Below are 19,621 nucleotides of genomic sequence, written 5' to 3' on the forward strand. Positions count from 1 at the left end.
CACAAATGCACAGAAATCAAGAATCAGAAAAGTGGTGTAATAACTCTGTGTGAAATTACAATAATTAAAATAAACTCCAACTTAAGATTTAAATTATTATTTTTTAATTAATTTCTGTAGTATACTCACTCAAACTGGTATACTTGTCGCTGATCTACGCGATGTTCGATTATGACGTATCCTCTCCCGTGGCCTCCTGGGATAGAAAAGTATCCATCACTGAGCGCTTCAGAATCTGGGCAGAAACAGTAGGCCATCCGGGAACTTCTCGCCTACTCTTTTATGAATACTAAGGAATCATACATATACTTATTCACTGACCTACTGGAGTTTAGCTCCATCCCTAATAAAACACATCTGAATAAGCTAATCAATATCTTCAGGATTACTAAAGGTATGTTTACATGACAACAGCTGAATCCAAAATCACCCCCTATTCCCTCAAATAGGGCAGTATTTTGGTCGACAGCCATTTGTAGTGGTAGAAACCATAGTGGATGTTATTGAATGCACTTATTCAATCCTTGAATCCTTAAAACTGAGAAGTTTTTTTCTTTGTACAGATGATAACATTAGAAAAACGACCTCCGTTCACACTCGTGAATGTCTCTGTGCTCTTGCACTGAAATTGAATTCTCTTTGCTCTTGGATTAGCCTAAATGTTTTTAAAAGTCATCCCATAAGAATAGATTTTCACGAAGATAAGATTGAACTGCAACTGTATTCTATGACAACCAAATATGTCTCTTTCATTCCTGCACAATTTAATATGTATCTTAGAAATGGATGAATGGGGCATTTGGATTTATACGACGTCAAAAGCTAAAGCATCACTACTGTACAAACCCATTCTGGTTATTCATAAGCTGCCGTTTCACACTGCACATTCCTACATCCCTGGCTAAAGTCTTTATTTGCGGTGTCAATGTTATTGACTGCACAAACACCGCACGTGACCTGTTTACATAAAGGCTCTAACATTGCGTGTCCTCATTACACATTGCTGACTGAACTTTTTGAAAGCAAGAATGACAGAATGAATGACGTTTTTCATCACCGTTTGACATTTTTCCTATCATATGCTGAAACGACTGTTTATATAGGCCCACAACAATCAGTGTTTCAGTGACTGCCCAAAGTGTGTGAATAGAAGGCTCACGATTAGTTGTCACTTGCTAATGTAACCCCTCTTGGTTCGTGTGTTCTTTCATTTCAATAATGACCACGCAAAAGCAATTTTGCTGAGCCCATTCACTTTAGTGTTTACTGCAACTGAAGAAATCTGGAAAAGACACGAAGAGCAGCAAAAAGACAATAAATACTGCTGGTCTGGCCATAAAACATCCTTCTCAACAGCTCGTGTGAACTGAGAAGATGGCTGATTCAACCCATTGTACACTCTTCTTGCCTGTAGGTCTCTCCCTTTTTCCAAGATGCATTATTTAAATAACCAATGAATGGTTAATTTAACAAGAACAAATATTTTATAATGAAAACAAGCATTTTGACACTATTCACACTTAGTTTCTGTTTTTCCTTTCTTTACTCTGTTACACTAAGCATCTAGTTGTAACATTCTAACACCGCATCACTTCACACTGGACAAGTTTGGCACCGCAATGTGGAGTTAACACAATAAAATCAGAGCTAATCCTGCTCCAGAGAAGGGATTCATAACCCCGGGTAAAAAGCGGTGTGATTGAACCCCGTTTTTAAATTACAAGTGTGAAATGCTTCTTTACCCAGGCTTAAAAGCTGTGTTAAAGGGGTCATGAACTGGACTATTTTATTATTTTATCAAAAAACGTCATAATTTTGAAATAAAGGCATTTTTCCCATCCTGATTTTAGCCTCTGATTTGAACACTGTTTGAAGGGTTTGAGCAGATGACAGTCTTGATTGCATGATCTTATTGGAATGCAATTTCTGCACTCAAATGTTTTCACCAAATAACGCGAACACAATATAAATACAGTAAGAGCTTCATGGTGCAGCGTAACGCATCATTGATAACAAGTGTTGGTAAGTGTCCAGAAAAACTGTGTGATTGACAGCTTGAGCAAATGGAAAGGGAGCATTCTTTGATACTTTCTTTATACATTTTAATCAGTTTAAATAAGATTATACTCATCCTAAGAAAAACGATGTGAGGTTGATATTTTAAGTCACTGGCTTGATACACAGATGCATAAACAGTATTGAACATTGAGAAAAGATTGTCTGAACTTGATTACACATCAGAAATAAACCACTATACTATAGATTGGAATAAATATGATTACTTCCATGTTTGTGGATTTGCTGACAGATCCATTGTAAAAGTCTGTTTGCAAAGCCTGTGTAGAAACTTGACTGAATTACCAAATAATAATCCAGTGAAATGTACCAAATACCAACAATGTACTGCTGAGACGTTCTCATTGTTAAAAAAAAAAAGGATCATTTGGAAGGTAATGGTTCTGATCCTGTGACACTCCAGTGTGCAGGGCCAAAGATGTGATGTAGACCTAGATGTTGATATTCTTAAGCAAAGGCAGTCTACAACTGCCCTGTGAGGTCACAAGTCTCCACTTAAGATCCTGTTGTTTTCTGGCCTTGGTTTCAATAAAGGCAGTTTTTGGAATAAGGAAGTATTGAAACTTACAGGGTAATTTCATAGTGTAGTGAACTCTTAACTGTCAAAAGATCAAGGAGAGTGCAGTGCAAAAGTGCAGTTAGAAACAAGAGGCAACATAACTGGTTGTATAGTGGTTTTATTCAAGTCACATGTCCTACAGCCAGTACTGAATCAAATCATGGACAGGAAGATGTGTAGGAGGTCTCAAACGAGTCACCTGAAATAGGAACAGAAAAATGACCTGATCATTTAACAGTGAATTCAGCCAGAGCAAATAGGAACAGAAAAATGACCTGATCATTTAACAGTGAATTCAGCCAGAGCAAAGCATGATTAGGATGAAAGCGTACTTGGCTGATAGTAGTCATAAACGCGTATGACTGCTGGCTTGAGATTTTCCACTTTAAGAACCTGTTTCAGCTGCAGAGTGTAACTCATGGGGACACCTTTGGGAACCTGCAAGACAGAAAGGATGAACAGCAGCACATACACAGAACTCAAGATGGCAGCTAGTAATATACCCAGTCTCACCTCTTTCAGATACACTATGACATGATCATCTTCAGCATCAACCCTCTCCACTAGCGGGGCGAATGATTGGGGTGAAGAACCAAGCTGAGGGGAAGAGACCATCATTTACACAATTACAATTAAAGGAGCTTCAAGCATCTTGGGACTTTCTAAATCATCTTATACAAACCAGTGATGTATCTGCCGTGAAGCCTGACAGGAGCTTAATGTCCACTAGAACCATGTTAGTGCTTGCTTTCACACCATTGTATCTAAATGAGGGTGAAAAAGAGGTTGAAAAAGAGGTTTAGTCAACAAGATCAAGAATACAGCTTCCCCTTTTGTAAGAGTCATAAACATCAGTTGGTTTCAGGACACAAAGCTGTTCTTACTTCACAGTGAACTTCAACATGAGATTGGCTCCAAGCGGTTGGCAGTCTCCAGTCACCTTCGCTTCGACACTCAGTGTCCTGGAGACTTTAACGGGTGTTGGGATGTTGTAGAAACATGCAACCTAAAGTACGAGTAGAAAAATCAAACAAAAACACATTTAGATTTGGCTGTACACAACAAATATAGATCGAAGATAAAGATACAGACCTGCACAGACACACAAGAGGATCCTGATGCTTTAACACTATATTTGCCGGGAACATTCTTCAGCGGCTTCTCCTGATACAGCAGCCTGTTGTCCCGATTCACCTTGAAGCTATAAGAGTCTCCTCCTACTACTGAGGACTGTACGGTAACAGTGCTGGAGCTGTCCAAGCTGAACACTTGAGCAGCGTACACCGACAGGGCATGAAGAGCCACCACTGTGTCCTAAAAACAAGCACCAGATTAAAAACTCTTCATAAATGATTGCACTCATGTTTGGTAGTCAGAGGCACCTGGGTGGAGGAGAAGCCTCCGTAGGGATTCTGCTGGGGCACGAGCCAGTTGACAATGCGGTTAGCATAGTCCAGATTAGCTGTCGTGAGAGGCTGAACAGCGAGAACCGCTAGCAGCACATAAGAGCTGATCTCCACCGCCAGAGTATCACCAGATGTTGTCTGAGACCAATGGACTTTAGAGCCTTAGGATGAGATGGAGGGGAGAAATTTGATGCCAAAGACCCTGATAAATCAACATCAAGAGGCTGGTAAATCTTACCTTCAGAAATAGCAAGGTTGTCCAAGGCAGTTAAAAGCTGTGATCGAGTGGTGGTCTCTCCGGCCAGACTGAAGGTGTAGGCCAGCAGAGCCGTGGCATAAGTGTTTCCAAGGTTCCCAACGACAGGTCTCAAGCATGACAGAGCGTTGGTAATGACAGGATCCTAAAAAAAAAAAAAAAAAAAAAAAAAAGCATATTAGACAGCCAGAACAGTAAGTTCATCTGCAAGGAGCTCATAGAACTACTGGATTGGTTTTACCATGGTGGGGACACCAAGTTCAAGCAGCGATGCAACAATGTAGGCAGTCATGGTCACACTGTCACCAACTCCACCCTAAAAAAAAAAAAAAAAAAAAAAAAACCTGATTTAGAAGAACAATCCATTGTTCCAGTGCATTAAGAAACATGTATTGCACCTTCATGTCGATGTGGTGCAGAGTTCCCTGCTGCATGAAACAGCCGTCTGAACCCTGCTTGCCGATCAACCAATCCTTTGCACTCTGCAGGACATGTGGATCAATGAAGACAAACTGTCTCGCTAGACCAAAAGACCTCATGACAAAGGCGGTCAACCTGGTCGTGAAAAAGGTTGACAAACTAAACAAACTGTTTGTGCCACGACAGATTACACACAACAGTAGAACAGTGTGAAACTCACCATGTATTCGATTCATCATTACCAAATGTGCTGTATGAACCGTCACCATGTCTATAGTTCAGTTGTCTTTGGTATCCTGATTGGATCATACAGCACATGTAAGTGATAGTCCAATGAGAAGAGCAGGACAAAGCATCCTTGAAATTGAGTCTCCTACATATATAAAGTGGATTTGGTCATCCATACCGCTCTGAAGGAAGCCTGTGGCAGTCTCTCGGATGGCTGCGGTGAGTTGCCCCGTGACTTCCAGGTACAGCAGGATGTAAATATTGGGAGCAAGAACAATCATATTCTGTTCTCCACAGCCATACGGCATCTGCAATAACCTATCCAGATTCTTCAGCGCACGACCCATTATGTCCCCTATGAGAGGTCAAGCATACAACCCACATCAGAAACAGTATTCTACCAAACTTCACATGTCAGTTTCTACTGAAATGTAGTACCAAGGACCGAAACTGAGCATCTAGCTGATCCTTGAACCACATTCTTTGGAAATGTCAGAGTCACGTCTTCAGAAAGATCGTTTCCTGCAGACAAGAGAAGGGATCAGCATTTTAGTGCTAAGCTAATGTTTGGCTATACAGGGAGAACGTATTTGAGACTCATTGAGTGCAAACAAACCCTTTGGACACAGTAACCAACTCTGGGTGTTTGTCCTTTCAACTCCTTCAGGCTATAAAAGCAATACAACACCACATCAGTAAAGCAGCATGAGCTTTATGACCAGACTCCAGAAGGCTGGTTAACACTCACCAGGACAAGTAGACTTCGTGTGACTACGTCAATGCGTCCTCTCGTAGGCACAGTCACGACTTCAGTGCCACATCGAGACCGGGATGCTTCAGCTGAAGCACTGACAGTCACATTGACAGTTCCTGCAGTGACAGACAGGAAGTGAGCAACACCCTTAATATACACTTAGTTTAGAGATGATCCAAAACTGACCAAGAACAGAAGCTGAGAGAACCCATTTGAAGGTTCTTCTCCCATTGGCACAAAGACAGGATGAATACGGTTCAGTAAATGTTTTAAGAGTGAAGGCCGTGGATGAAGCTGGAGTTACTTTAACCTGCCAATGAGACGGAAAACATGGAGCAAAGACACATGACCTTCTATATACAGATGAATTATAAAAAAAAAAAACCATGACAGACCATGATGCAATTGGACAGATAGCTGAAGACTGTGGCCTTCAGCTCAAAAGACTCCCCACGGACGATGGAGTACGGCAGGGAGAGCTCCAGGAAGAAGGGCTGGAAGACCGTCAGCAGAGCAGGAGGAGCCAGACCGAAACCTTTTGAGGACAGACAGAACGCCTCAGTCTCCCATGTGGTGATGGTGTCAGGAACAGTGAGGGGAACTCGTGTGGATCCAGTGTTTCTGAAAGACAGGAGAAAAATAAGGGGATCCAGGAGAAAAACTAAGTAAGTAGCTTTAGAAGGAATTACTAACCCCACTTGAACAAGCTGCCAGAGCCATGTTTCTGGAAAGTCCTGACAGTCACTTCAAAAGAGGAAGTGTCACCTCCAGTACTTTCTGCTGCTGAAAGAGCCACTTCTGCTGCTGGACGAGGCACTCCCTCTGCTGGAAAAGGCAGTTCCTCAAGATTCACTGAAAGACAAGCAATTTTACACCAAACTGTCTTAGTATCTGCAGAATAAACAGGTTCATACTGTTACGGCCCCTCTTATTGCATTTATGGAAATTATTAAAACACCCAACACCACACAATTTGTTGATCCACAAGGAGTACCCTTACAAAAAAAATTTATATATAATAATATTTAATAATAATAATAATAATAATAATAATAATAATAATAATAATAATAAAGTGTGCTATTAGTATACTTTTAAACTAAAAAAAAATATATATACTTTGTCTACTTTTGATGTACTTCTCAGAAATACAAGCATACTTGACTTATACTGACAGTATATTTGATAATATATTATACTTTATAGTCCAAGTATATTTGGCCTATACTTGTTGATCGAGATATACTTAAGTATTCTAGGCTTTTACTTGTGTTTATCATTGATTGAGTAGCTTAAATGCTTTAAAACATTACACAAGATGTTTGTTTATATGTGACCCTGGACCACAAAACCAGTCTTGTGTAATTTTTTTTAAATTGAGATTTATACATCATCTGAAAGCTGAATACATAGTCTTTCCATTGATGTATGGTTTGTTAGGATAGGACAATATTTGGCCGAGATACAACTATTGAAAATCTGGAATCTGAGGGTACAGAAAAATCGAAATGGAGAAAATTGCCTTTAAAGTTGTCCATTTCTATTGGCGATTATGCTGCATCCATTCACAAAAATAAATGTTATATATTTAAGGTGGGAAATTTACAAAATATCTTCATGGAACATGATCTTTACTTAATATCCTAATGATTTTTGGCATAAAAGAAAAATCAATAATTTTGACCCATACAATGTTTTGTTGGCTATTGCCACAAATATACCCGTGCAACATAAGACTGGTTTTGTGATCCAGGGTCACATAGTATCAAGCTTTCGGGTGGAATAGCTTAGAATAAATAAAAGTATGGAACTGGATCTTGTACACAGTGATAATAACCCTTATAGAAAACTTGAAGTAACTTATTTTTTGTTAGTATACTGATTTTCAACTAAAAATAAGGTATACTTTGTCTACATTTTATATACACTCAAATATATTTGAGAGAAGAGTATATTTGGCCTGTATGTGTACTCAATATTTTGATCGAGATATACAAAGTATAACTACGTATTCTAGTTGTTTTAACTCTTGATCAAGTTGCCTATTAAATATACTTTTACATAGTTTTTCACATACAGTCTTATGAAACTTACATTTGAAAATAGTCATTAAAATATTGATCTAAAACATGAAGAGTTCAGAAGCAAAAGCCTCCAGTGCCATCTGACATTTTCTTCTAGAATGATCATTTTTATAAAGCTTGTATATTTAATTTCAGTAATTTCACTTAAATGTCAATTAATAGGTAATTTGTATTGCCATTTAAGTGAAATTGAACTTAAATATATGAGCTTGAGATATATATATATATAAAAAATAATTTCAGAGGCTTTTGCATCTGAAATCACACGTTTCCAATTCTGTGCATCTGATTTTTTTAGTCCACTGGTATTGTATAGGAATTAACTTGATTCTACTTTACTCTTTCCCCACCATTGACTGAACTCCAGCTATCCATGTTTCCACTTATACAGTAGGGGGCGCTATGACACCAATACAGAATCTCCAGATCAAAACATAGAAGCTGAAACAAGTGGTAGAAGATTGCTCACGCAAATGTAAGATAACGTGATCAAACATTAAACAGCATGCAAATCAAAACTGCTTAATATTACAAAATGAAATGTTCAACAGAACAAAGAATCTCATACAGGTTTGGAACAACTTGAGGGCGAGTAAATGATAGAATTTTCATTTTGGGGTGAACCATCCCTTTAAAGGTATTTTAAGTATAAACAACATTTGAAGTGGTATAGGCCTACTGCAAGTGCAAAGATAATATATAAATAGTAAACTACAAGTATAATTTTAAGTTCACTTAGAGAAAATTTGCAGTATAAAACTACTAACCTAGTTACTGAGAGTACACTAGAGAGCAAAAATATAAAATTACTAAACTACAAGTATGTTGTTAAGTTCACTTAAAGAACTTGTATAAAACTAGTTTACCGAGTATACTAAACTAAAAAATTGCTACATGTATTAAAATATTAAACTAATAGTATACCCATAAGTTCACTTGCAGTGCAAATGAGAAACACAATTATAGTTGTGCACTTGGTTTACTACTGTTACACTTAAACATACTTCTACTAAAAGTGGGCCAATTTAGTCCCAAGCGGTAGTAAAAATAGTACACTTACAAGTTTACTACTAGTACATATTGACAGTATGTACTACATAATGTATACTTAAATACAATTGAACATCACTCAAGTATACTTTTTCATAAGGGTAACTTCACATAACTGAATGCAAGTTCACAAAGTCATGCAGAATTTTTCACTGAAAGAATGGCCTCTGCATAGACCTACTACCTGGGAAACTGGGATACAGCGGGCACGGAGGAGCTTGTACAGCAAGATTTGTTACGGTCTTCATTCCCAGACTCTGTCAGAGAGACAAGTTAAAACAAGACAGATTTTAAGTCAATGACTCTGTTTGTGAACATGTAGTCACAAAATACGGTTTTCTACCTTGAAGGTTGTGTAGGCTTCATTTGTAGGAGCAGGGTAGGCAGGATCTAGATCAAAAGCTAGATGTGGTCGAAAACCTAGACACTCTGGTTCATCCTGAACGCTGCTTGGGTAACCTGATAGCGATCGCACCGGGAGCAAGTCAAACACCTGAAACCATGAAAAAAGGTAACATTTGGTATGTCACTTGAAAAATGTTGAACAAAATCCATTACTGTTTGGAATGTTAGGTCAAAGAGTACAAGTGTATGTTAAGATGTACACTAAAACTGCTATAATCATAACAATGGGTTTGTTCAATTTCTCTCAGTATTACTCAAATTCTAAAGCTGAACCTGAATGTCAGTCAAGACCAACAAGAATTTTAAATCAACTTCTCATGGATACCATTTTAGCACTCAGACGTCTTCCTGGCTCCAAGATCCAGATGCTCTGATCTACAGCACTGATGCCACACAGAGATCCTGCTTGAGCAGAGACAGTCAGAACATTTTCCTCAGCAGGAACGGCCGTAGCAGGAGAGAACTGTAGAGACACCTGGAACAAGGACCAACACACTGTAGGACATGTCATTATACCCCACTTGAAGGCAAAAGATGCCAGTGCACATCATACCTGGTTTTGGAGACAAGTTTCTGTGTCAAACGACACACTATCAACAACAACATTCTCACTGGGCAGAACACAGTAGACCAGAATCTGCACTACTGGAGCCATATCGACACTGACAGACAGCTGGAACGACACAGAGCCGCTCGTGGCGATATTAGAAGCCCTCGCTTTGACTGTCTGAAATCCATGGTAGACGATCAATCCTCTGGACAAGACCTGACAAAAACAAGTGGGTGCATAAAACAGGCAAGAGCAATGTTTATTAAAAAAAAACCTGATATCCACTCACCATATAGATGATGTCAGTGCTGTAGCCACCAGTCTCTCCAACAAAAGAATACTTCACGGTCACTGGAAACGCAGCACCACATTTGAGCGGCTGCTCGAGCTTTACTATAGACAGTTCACTAGATGATGGATTGTCAGGAGAATCAGGTTGGAGAAGCTGAACAACCCTTGTATCTGTAGTGAAGTATGGTGATTTGTAACCATAAACAACCTCTGGAGTCGCACTTGCCTGGGGAACAACGAATGGCATTGGTTTCATCTGAGAGATTGGGAGAAGTCTACATGTCACAAAACAGAACAAATCATACCGCGAGATTGAGAGCAGCTTTAGGAAGATTAGCAGTGCTGAGGGAGAACGTTGCCAATCCTTTCTGGTTTGTGGTCAGATTCTGCAGCAGTTTGTTGGGCCAGCTGTTACGATCCAGGAGATAAACCGCTTTGTTTGCGATTGGAGTACCATCAAAACGAGACACGGAGATCTGTTGGGAATGATCAAGGTTAGGAAAGGGAACCAATGTGAAGGCTTCTGCAACAAGGAATTCATTTTACTTGCCTTCCCATTAATCGTTGATCCAGGTTCAAAATATTCCGGGATGTCCAAAAACGTGACTTTGCCGACTTCAAATGTAATGGACACGGTTGCAGACTTTGACATCAATACATCTGGGGGAGGGAGATGTAATAAAAAAAAAAAGTGAACAGTGAACAAACTTTAAAGCAAGTACCATTGGTCTGAATCAGCCAATAGCTCACCTGTTCCCTCCTCAGTGACATTCACATTTACAAGAAAAGTGTCTTGCATATTATTTTCAAATTTGGTGTTGAAAAACACTGATGTATCGACGGTAAGGGAGGCACAGCCTGTGGCATTCATCTGGTAGCAGAACAAAGAGTCACATTAAAGTCAAGCATGAGCAGAAGAAAAACCCTCCACTATAAGGCAGGAGTCAAACCTTTGCGGTTTTAGTCAGGCAACGACGGGTCACATCAGGAACCACAACGTATGGAAATGACTCACGGCACACTTCCACCAATGCTAGACCGGGTACAGGTTGGCCATATGTGTATCTGAGAAACATCACAAGGAACAAAATTAAGAACTGACCAACCACAAGACAATATCTGTACGTTTCACTCACTTGGCACAAGCCTCAACTTTCAGTCCCACATCTGCAACGCTGTACGTCTGTGGTGCGTTTACGGTCACGTCAAACTTGGGCAAAACTAAGCCAGAAATAAAAACACTAAGACCTCAGATCTGTCGTTGAACTGTTGCACATCATTCACAACAACTTACCGTATTTTTTCACTTCAAAAACATGGGAGATCATTTGGTCACCAATAAAAGCCTTTAGTGTGTACATCCCTATCTGAGCCTCTGGGTTTAGCTGGTGAGAAAGCTGCAATATCCAACCCGTTGAAGAAATGTTTGTCCACTGACCAATGCGGTTATTATTATGGTCCTATTAAAACAATGAACAGCTCATAAAAACAACAAACAAAATGTACAGAAAGTGGCAGTGGCTCCATTCAAAGACTTGGACCAGAACAAATTCTCACCTCCACCACCACCAGATTGTACTGAAAGACAAAGAATATTAAGCATTTAAAATAGACACTATTGCAGCAGTCATTGAAGAGAACTGCAAAACTGCACGTAAAAATAACCTGCAATACATTTGCAATATGTTCATGGCCAGTCCTTACCATCTGATCAAGTGGCACAAATTTGGCATCCATGGTGACAACTCTGAAATTCACTGCAAAGACAAACTCACATTAATTGCACAATGCACTTGAAGACCATCAGAACTTGTAGCGTATTGGACCATCTACACCTCTAATATTAAACCAAGGGACATTCACAGCTCACTGGTTTGTCCTGGATTGTAGATGGGTTTGTCTGTCTGGATGAAGGTCAAAGGCTGGTAACGTCTGAACATGACTTTCCTCTCTTCAGTCGCTCTGAAGACCCTCCCTTTGACTTCTACCTTCAGCGTCTGCACAGATTCTCCATATACTCGAGGAGCCTGTAAAGAAGCTCAGTTAACTCAAACCAGACAAATAAATAAATAAAAATCATGTCTCATGATAACAGACCTGGAAACTAAAGCATTGGTGAAATGGCTTTGAAGAAACTTGCTGCACAAGTTGAGTCATCCTTTTGTCATCAAGCAGAGAAACTGTCATTGTGAGTCTCTCTTGGGGTTTCAGAAGACTTGCACACAATTTGGCATTAGATCCAGTTTCAATCACTGCAGGGAACGTCACCATGAATAACCTGTGTAAACAGCATTAAGTTTAGGTTCAGGAACCAAAGGGAATCAGGTCAAAACATTTACATGTTGGCTGAACAGTCACAGAAAGTGGATACCACAGGGTTGCCAGGTCTGTGCATCAAAAATAAGCCAAAGTGGTGATCTCCATCAGCGAGTGGGTTGAAGTACATAAAGGGAAAGCCTCGGATTTAATAACACTGTGCCATGGTCACAAAATAAGAGCACAATACAGGCATTTTTGTTCAGAAAATGAGGAACAATAACTCCAACAGCAGACACTCCATTCAACAGTGACTTGTATAAAAAAATAAAAAACAAGTATTGATGAATAATGTTTAGTGGGTCCCATTCATCCTTTGACCACTAGATGGGAAAAAGTACAACATGATTAATGAACTTAAACGGTTAATGCTTTGGTGCTTCATTTTGCCATCTTTACAACTGCATCATTCAGCACAGATTAGACATTAGGCCACTTTTCACTTCAAAGCCCATGTACTTACGGCCTTTTCTGTCCATTAACAGCAAAAAGGAAAAGGGCTAAAATGAGCCCTTTCCAAACACAAATCTCCCTCACAGCCATGAAGAGCAATCATCCAAGACTAGACAGAAATCAAGAGTCCCTTTCAGAAACCCTGCAGCACGTCTGTTAAGATCCACACTGCTCTACAGCTTAACTCTAAATCAGCTGCACTGATGCCAGCGTTATTTAAACGCTCTTAATAATTCAGAACAGCTTGATTTAGCACAGGCAATCTGGACATCTTTAGGGCGGAGCCCCGGTAATTAATCACAGGGGTGCCAACTCTGAAACACACGCTCTACAGTCAGGTTCGTTTTCTCCCTTGCGTTTGGTAACAAATCTTTCCCTCGTGGGTCAAAATGACCAAAACCCTAATATCTGTATAATATATATACAGTCGTGCTCAGAATTAATCATACCCTGGTAAATATGATCAAAAATGGCTGTAAAAAATAAATCTGCATCGTGTATCCTTTTGAACTTCCATTCAAAAAAATCTAACCTGTCATTGAAGTAAAATAATTTAAAATAGTGTTTCTCCAAAACACGTTAGACACAATCATTGGTACCCCTAGAATTTTTTATGAATAAAATATCTCTGAAGTATATTCCCATTAGTTTAAATATGAGGAAACACAAAGGCCAAATTCCCTTAATCATCAATCACAATGAGTAAAACCAAATAATACAGTTCTGATGTGCAGCAAAAGATTGTTGAGCATCACAAAATAGAAAGTGGCTGTAAGAAAATAGCTAAACAATTGAAAATCCCCATTTTGACCATCAGGGCAATAATTAAGAAGTTATAATCAAGTAAAGATGTTACGAATCTGCCAGGAAGATGACGTGTGTCTATATTGTCTTAATGGACGGAGAGGATGAATGTTTGAGTGGCCAAAGACTCTTCAAGAATCATAGATGTAGAATTGCAGAGATTAGTTGAGTCTTGGGGTCAGAAAGACTATTAAAAAAAATCAAACAGCCCCTACATCCCCACATGTTGTTTGGGAGGGTTTCAAGAAAAATCCTCCTCGCTCCTCCAAAAACAAACTCCAGCATATTCAGTGGTCAGACACGACTGGAACTTCAAACAACACAGGGTTCTGTGGTCAGATGAAACAAAAAAAAAGAGCTTTTTGGCAGCAAACACGCTAGATGGGTTTGGTGCACACAAGTATGAAAAGTACCCCGTGTGTACAATTTAATTTACCATTGGACTTTAATGTTATGGGCCTATTTTTTCTGCTGGAGGTCCTGGGGCCTGTTTCAATAAGGAGGTTCAACCAACTCTGAGTTAAAACTTGAACTCTGAGTTGACTTACCCTGAGATGGGAAACTCTGAGTTTTCGGTTACAGAACAGCTGAAATGAGTTAGTTCAATCAACTCTGAGTTGACCTACTCTGAGTTAAGCGCGTGCACCACAATTATAAAAAGCCATTATCAATGGAGCGCAGATATTACGAGTCACCATGGCAACAGCGCCAAACAAAAAGAGGAATTACTGTTATACAGTGTTGGGTGTAATTAATTACCAAGTAATCTAAATATTGTGATTTAATTAAAGGGATAACTCTTAATTCTTCTGTAATTTAAAATAAAATCTGATGTAATTACATTAAATAGGCTACTGCATAGACTATAGAGAACAATTCTGTATAAAACAATAGTGGATTTAACATACATTTTTAAAAAGGTATATTTTTTATGTAACCTTCTCCCTCTACACACTTTGGTCAATTCAAGAATAGTTCATGCAATTGTATATTGTTTATTTGAAAGCAATAAAAGTGCAGTTTCTTGTCTCTCCTTGTATTGTTCAAGTGGTTGAGGATTTAGTAATTAGTAATAAGTAGACCAATACTTTCTAAAGATAGTAATTATTACATTAATCTAATTACACTGTTGAAGATAACATTGATAACTATTTTAGAGTAACTTACCCAACTGTTGTAATATCAGAGGTGAAACTGGAAGAACAGTATGTTATTCAACCTAATTTTAATTTTCATGTGGAGCAATCCTAAAGGCATTAAAAGAACATGGCAGCAGCTGAAAATTAAATATAAAAACATAATTCAATCAGGTAAGGCTTGAGCATATCATGGGTGTAGGCTACCTGACTTTACAAACATTTGACATATTAAATAACTAAATAGCATCCAGTGTCTAGCAGTGTAGCAGCATTTTTGGCTGAGGGAATTCCTGGAGGGACTTCAGAGCCAGTCACTCCCAAAGATCCAAGGGCCTTCGTAAAATGTAAGAGGTTTACATATGTGTAATTTTTTAGATAGGCTATTTTTGATATTTCCATTTATTTTACTTTGAGGTTGGGTTTTTTGTTGGTCCTAACAGATTCTGATGGTAATATCTGTCTTTTGGAGCCTCCTGTCCCAACAGAACCCCAGGCAGTTGTAAGTCGCCTACTCAATACACCAGAAATTATGACAAATAGTGTTATAAAGTGCACTCAACCAAATGCTCATCTTCATAGGACGATGAGGATAAATAGTTTCTGCTGCCACAGAGAGGCCTACAGAGGTAATGTTAATATTATGTGTCTACACATCAAACAATCTACACATTCAGATTTTTTCACATTTTTATGTGGAGAATCTAAGTTTAAATCTAAGTATAAACGGGTATTCTTATCTCTCCCTCCGCCCCCAGAGTGTGGAAGAACAGCAGGAGAGCGGTCCATCAACTTCTGTTGCACAGATCAACATTTCAGTGATTTCCAGTAAATGCCAGAGTTTAATTCTGTAGAATTTGTTTAGAACTACATTATGTAACTCTAATCTACTACTGTATTTTCAGTGTTAAGGAGTTATATAGACTTCATCTTATAAAAAAAAAAAAAACTGCCGTAAAAATAGCAATATTTTATTTATTAATAAAATATTAATTGTATTAATAAAAATGTACTGAAAGAATGAATGAGGTGTTTAAACACCGCTTCCCCTTTAAAAAAGGGGAGGAGACCGATAGAAACTCTGGGTTTACCGAAGAAAACCTGCTCCCGACCAGGTTAGGTTCACAGAGTAAGTTACCATGGTAACTGACTCTGAGTATAAGTTACCTCTCTTTCAGAAACGGGCTTGACTTACTCTGCTTTCTCAGGTTTAACATACCTCCCATTCTGAAACAGAAAACTCAGAGTTTCCCTCATTTCAGGGTTAACATACTCAGAGTTTTCACTTAACCTCCTTTCTGAAACAGGCCCCTGGACTGTTTATTCAGATACATGGCATCGTGGATTCTATCAAATATCAACAGATAAAAAATCAAAACCTGACGCCTTCTGCTAGAAATCTTATAACGGGCCGTGGTTGGATCTTCCATCAGGACAACGATCCAAAACAAACATCAAAATCAACACAAAAATGTGCTAGGGAGCACAAAATGAAGCTTCTGCCATGAGCGTCCCAGTTCCCTGACCTGATGAGTGGAGTGAACTGAACAGAAGAAGCGCATGGATCATGGATCTGGGAATCTGAAGGGAGATTATCTTGTTATCTGTTATCTTGGCAAAAGGAGATTGTAAAAAGGTATTTAATAAAAGGGTATGAATAATTGAAAGATCAAAAGGATAAACAATGCAGATTTATTTTTAACAGCCATTTTGATCATATTTACCAGGGGTGTGATTAATTCTGAGCACGTTTATTTCATTTTATTTATTTTTTATTTACCTTTAAATTACTAGATTTTATCAATAAATAATAAATAAATAGTAATTGCACATTCATCACATTATTTCAACTTAAATTCAAAATAACTCACAATTTAATGCATAAACCTTTTAATTCAGCTCAAAAAATCACAGATTGTGTGTCTTTGCCGAACTCATGTGGGGAAAAAAATTATATAACATAGCATTTCATGACTCTTGCCACTAGATGGCTTTATAGGTCTATATGGAACAAATGAACAGTTTCCGTTGGGCCCTAAAGTCAGTTTCTCTTCAGTAAGCATTCAGTTACACATATAGACATTAATTATTTTTTGGTAAATCTTTAGCATTTTTAGTTTAAATTTGTCGTTTTTTTTTTTTTTTTTTATTTAGGTTTTTCTATGTGTATTGATGCATTCTTCACATTCCATTCATTCCTTTGGGCGTCAAATTGAAGCACTGTTACTTTTTTCAGTTTCAACCACAAGACGATAAAGTTTTATATGTGGATATTTTTCTTACAAGAGTAGCCTACATCGCTTCTCTTCAGAAGGCCTTTATTAGCCCCCAATGAGCCATGTGAAGCCCTTTTATGATGAATAGATGCAATTTTATAATGGATAGATAGATGCACTTATCATGATGGATGCGCTTTTATGGACTTCAAAACATATACGGCCATTCACTGCCATTATAAAGCTTGGAAGAGCCAGGACTTTTTTTTATATATAACTCTGATTGTATTCGCCTGAAAGAAGAATGTCATGTCTATACACTTAGGATGGCTTGAGGGTGAGTAAATCATGGGCTAATTTTCATTTTTGGGTAAACTATTCCTTTAATGCAAAGGGATATTTTGCATTATTTTCCTTGAGAAATAAGATACATTTTCGTACCCCATTGGCAGATAATTTCCAAAAAAAAAGCTAAATTTCCCCCGGGAAAGACTAAATACCTCATGCCATTTTTCTAATAAAAAAAAAATGCATCTTGATTTAAGAATCTTTAGATACAATTTTCTACATAATATCGGGGATGCAGAGCATTCCTATCATTATCGGATTAATTGCACAGTTTAACCATCATAGAGTGAAAGTTTATCATTTGCATGTCAGTTTAACACGGGCGCGCTTGACGGCATATATAAGAACGAGCAGAGAGAGAGAGCCCCGGCCGAGCGCGCACTCACTATTAATAATAATAATAATAATAGTTATTCTCGTCGTCAGACTGATAGCACTCCTTTCACTGGTGACTTTGTGTGTAAGGCCACATAAATGTTACAACGCTGTCATTAAGTTGAAGTTATCACATTGTAAAGTACAGTCCTCGCTCCAGCCCTGCTCACTCTGTTTGGTTTCATTACAGTGCTCCTTAGCACTGGGAGCTCCCTCTGCTGTCCATAAGGTGCCTCTGCGCACCAGCCATTTCAAACCCAGCCTCCAGTATTTGGGCCACGCCTCCTTATTTGCATACACTCCTCAATCCTCAATCATCAAATGCCCAATCCTAAATCCCCAAATTCCCAATCCTAAATCCTAAATGGCTAAATGATTAAATGCCCAATCCTAAATACCAAATTCCCAATCCTAAATCCCTAAATGCCCAATCCTAAATCCTAAATGACCAAATGCCCAATCCTAAATACAAAATGCCCTATTCTAAATACCAAATGCCCAATCCTAAATACCAAATGCCCAATCCTAAATACCAAATGCCCAATCCTAAATACCAAATTAATTTTCGACTTAGACTTTTAGTTTTCGAATTAGACTTTTAGTTTCAAATTTAGACTTTTAGTTTTCGTTTAAGACTTTTAGTTTTAGACTTTTAGTTTTAAATCTGACCCAATAATCCCTCCATAGATATGTGAATGCTTACTCTCAGATGTCTCTTCTCATTTAATAGCCTATAAATATTCTGATAACATTTTTTACGCTAATCATCACTGAACATGTCATACACACTTTTGGAAAAATGTTAATGTCCTTGCATTCATGCAGCCTGAGGGTGACGCTCTAATGATGATTGACATACTTTATGAAAATATGTTCATAATTATATCATGTAGTTTTTGCTATTTTATTTCTACACCTCGTTTACCATTTCTAAAGGTAGACCTATATATTATGTTATAATGTAGCCTATTCAGTGCTTAATTTGTAAAGTGGGAGGTCCCGGAGCGCAGAGGGGGGGTGGATCCGGCGACTCAAAACGGGGGTTGGAGGTAACGAAAAAAATATATATATATTACACTGCCTACGTAGCTTCTCTGCAGGGAGAGCGCCAGAGAATTTTTAACGCATGTGCTGAGTGGGTGCTAGATCATTGACGGGGAGCTGCGCAAAACTTGGCCACTAAATATTTAATATTCAGTTATATTAATGATCACAATTAAAGTTTTAATTTTATTAAATTGAACAAGCGCAACATTCAGCATTCAATCAAATAGGCCTATTCTAAAAGATGTAGGCTATTATTAATAATAATGTTATTTCAACACAATATCTCGTTATTTCGAAATAATATGTGTGTGTGCATCTGTAAATCCGGTGACGCGTGTATTGATTTTTATTAATAAACAAGTGTTTTCTCTAAAAGTGTCGACTCGGCTGCAAAGATGAAGTTGACGATCGCCATCTCCGTGTGAACGCGCTTATAGAGAGAAATGCACATAAATAAGCCTAATGGATTACATAATCAGAGAGTAGCTTTTTTCTTTTTTCGTTTTGAATTATTTCGTTTAAAGACATTTCAAGCTTTGTGTATTTGATGTATTTGTCATGTCTGTGTGAGGCATAGGCCTACACTGAGTTTCGTTAAGTTAGGATGTGCTCTAGTTCACGTGCAATGCAAGTGAGCGCGCGGGCGCCTCCATTATATTTGTTTCGTAGCCTATTCATTAAATACAGGCAATTGGTTGATGAAAAATTGATTAAAATTAAGATACAATTTATACAAAACGAAATTCACTTTAAAGAAAGGCTTTCTACAAAACAACTTCAACTTCAACGGTCAAAATCATGTCTGACCCGCTCCATGTCTCATATTGCGCATCCTATCTTACTTGGT

At 38.3% G+C, this 19,621-nt stretch overlaps 1 protein-coding gene and 1 long non-coding RNA gene across 2 annotated transcripts; one reads left to right on the forward strand and one right to left on the reverse strand.

Annotated features, from left to right (window-relative positions):
* Window positions 1-2,741: 2,741 nt before the first annotated feature.
* On the reverse strand, window positions 2,742-12,350 carry LOC311081435 (pregnancy zone protein-like; the record flags this gene model as incomplete). Its single annotated transcript, XM_084111972.1, has 33 exons — window positions 2,742-2,834; window positions 2,968-3,073; window positions 3,149-3,232; window positions 3,318-3,399; window positions 3,520-3,641; window positions 3,728-3,949; window positions 4,018-4,202; window positions 4,280-4,442; window positions 4,539-4,613; window positions 4,696-4,852; window positions 4,938-5,013; window positions 5,124-5,300; window positions 5,384-5,467; window positions 5,562-5,613; window positions 5,694-5,815; window positions 5,886-6,009; window positions 6,095-6,320; window positions 6,398-6,551; window positions 9,018-9,090; window positions 9,177-9,326; window positions 9,564-9,713; window positions 9,792-10,004; window positions 10,078-10,305; window positions 10,385-10,555; window positions 10,630-10,739; window positions 10,830-10,950; window positions 11,030-11,144; window positions 11,216-11,300; window positions 11,374-11,539; window positions 11,637-11,657; window positions 11,784-11,836; window positions 11,950-12,106; window positions 12,177-12,350. The coding sequence occupies 33 exons, from the start codon at window positions 12,348-12,350 to the stop codon at window positions 2,794-2,796; spliced, it is 4,239 nt and encodes a 1,412-aa protein (XP_083968098.1). The 3' UTR covers window positions 2,742-2,793.
* A 1,776-nt stretch (window positions 12,351-14,126) lies between these two features.
* LOC311084177 lies at window positions 14,127-15,574 on the forward strand. Its single transcript, XR_014606449.1, has 3 exons — window positions 14,127-15,290; window positions 15,371-15,417; window positions 15,547-15,574. It is a non-coding gene; the product is annotated as an uncharacterized lncRNA (long non-coding RNA).
* The last annotated feature ends 4,047 nt before the right edge of the window (window positions 15,575-19,621 follow it).

This window comes from Abramis brama (assembly GCF_963993115.1).
Source record: "Abramis brama genome assembly, chromosome: 1".
NCBI classification, from domain to species: domain Eukaryota; kingdom Metazoa; phylum Chordata; class Actinopteri; order Cypriniformes; family Leuciscidae; genus Abramis; species Abramis brama.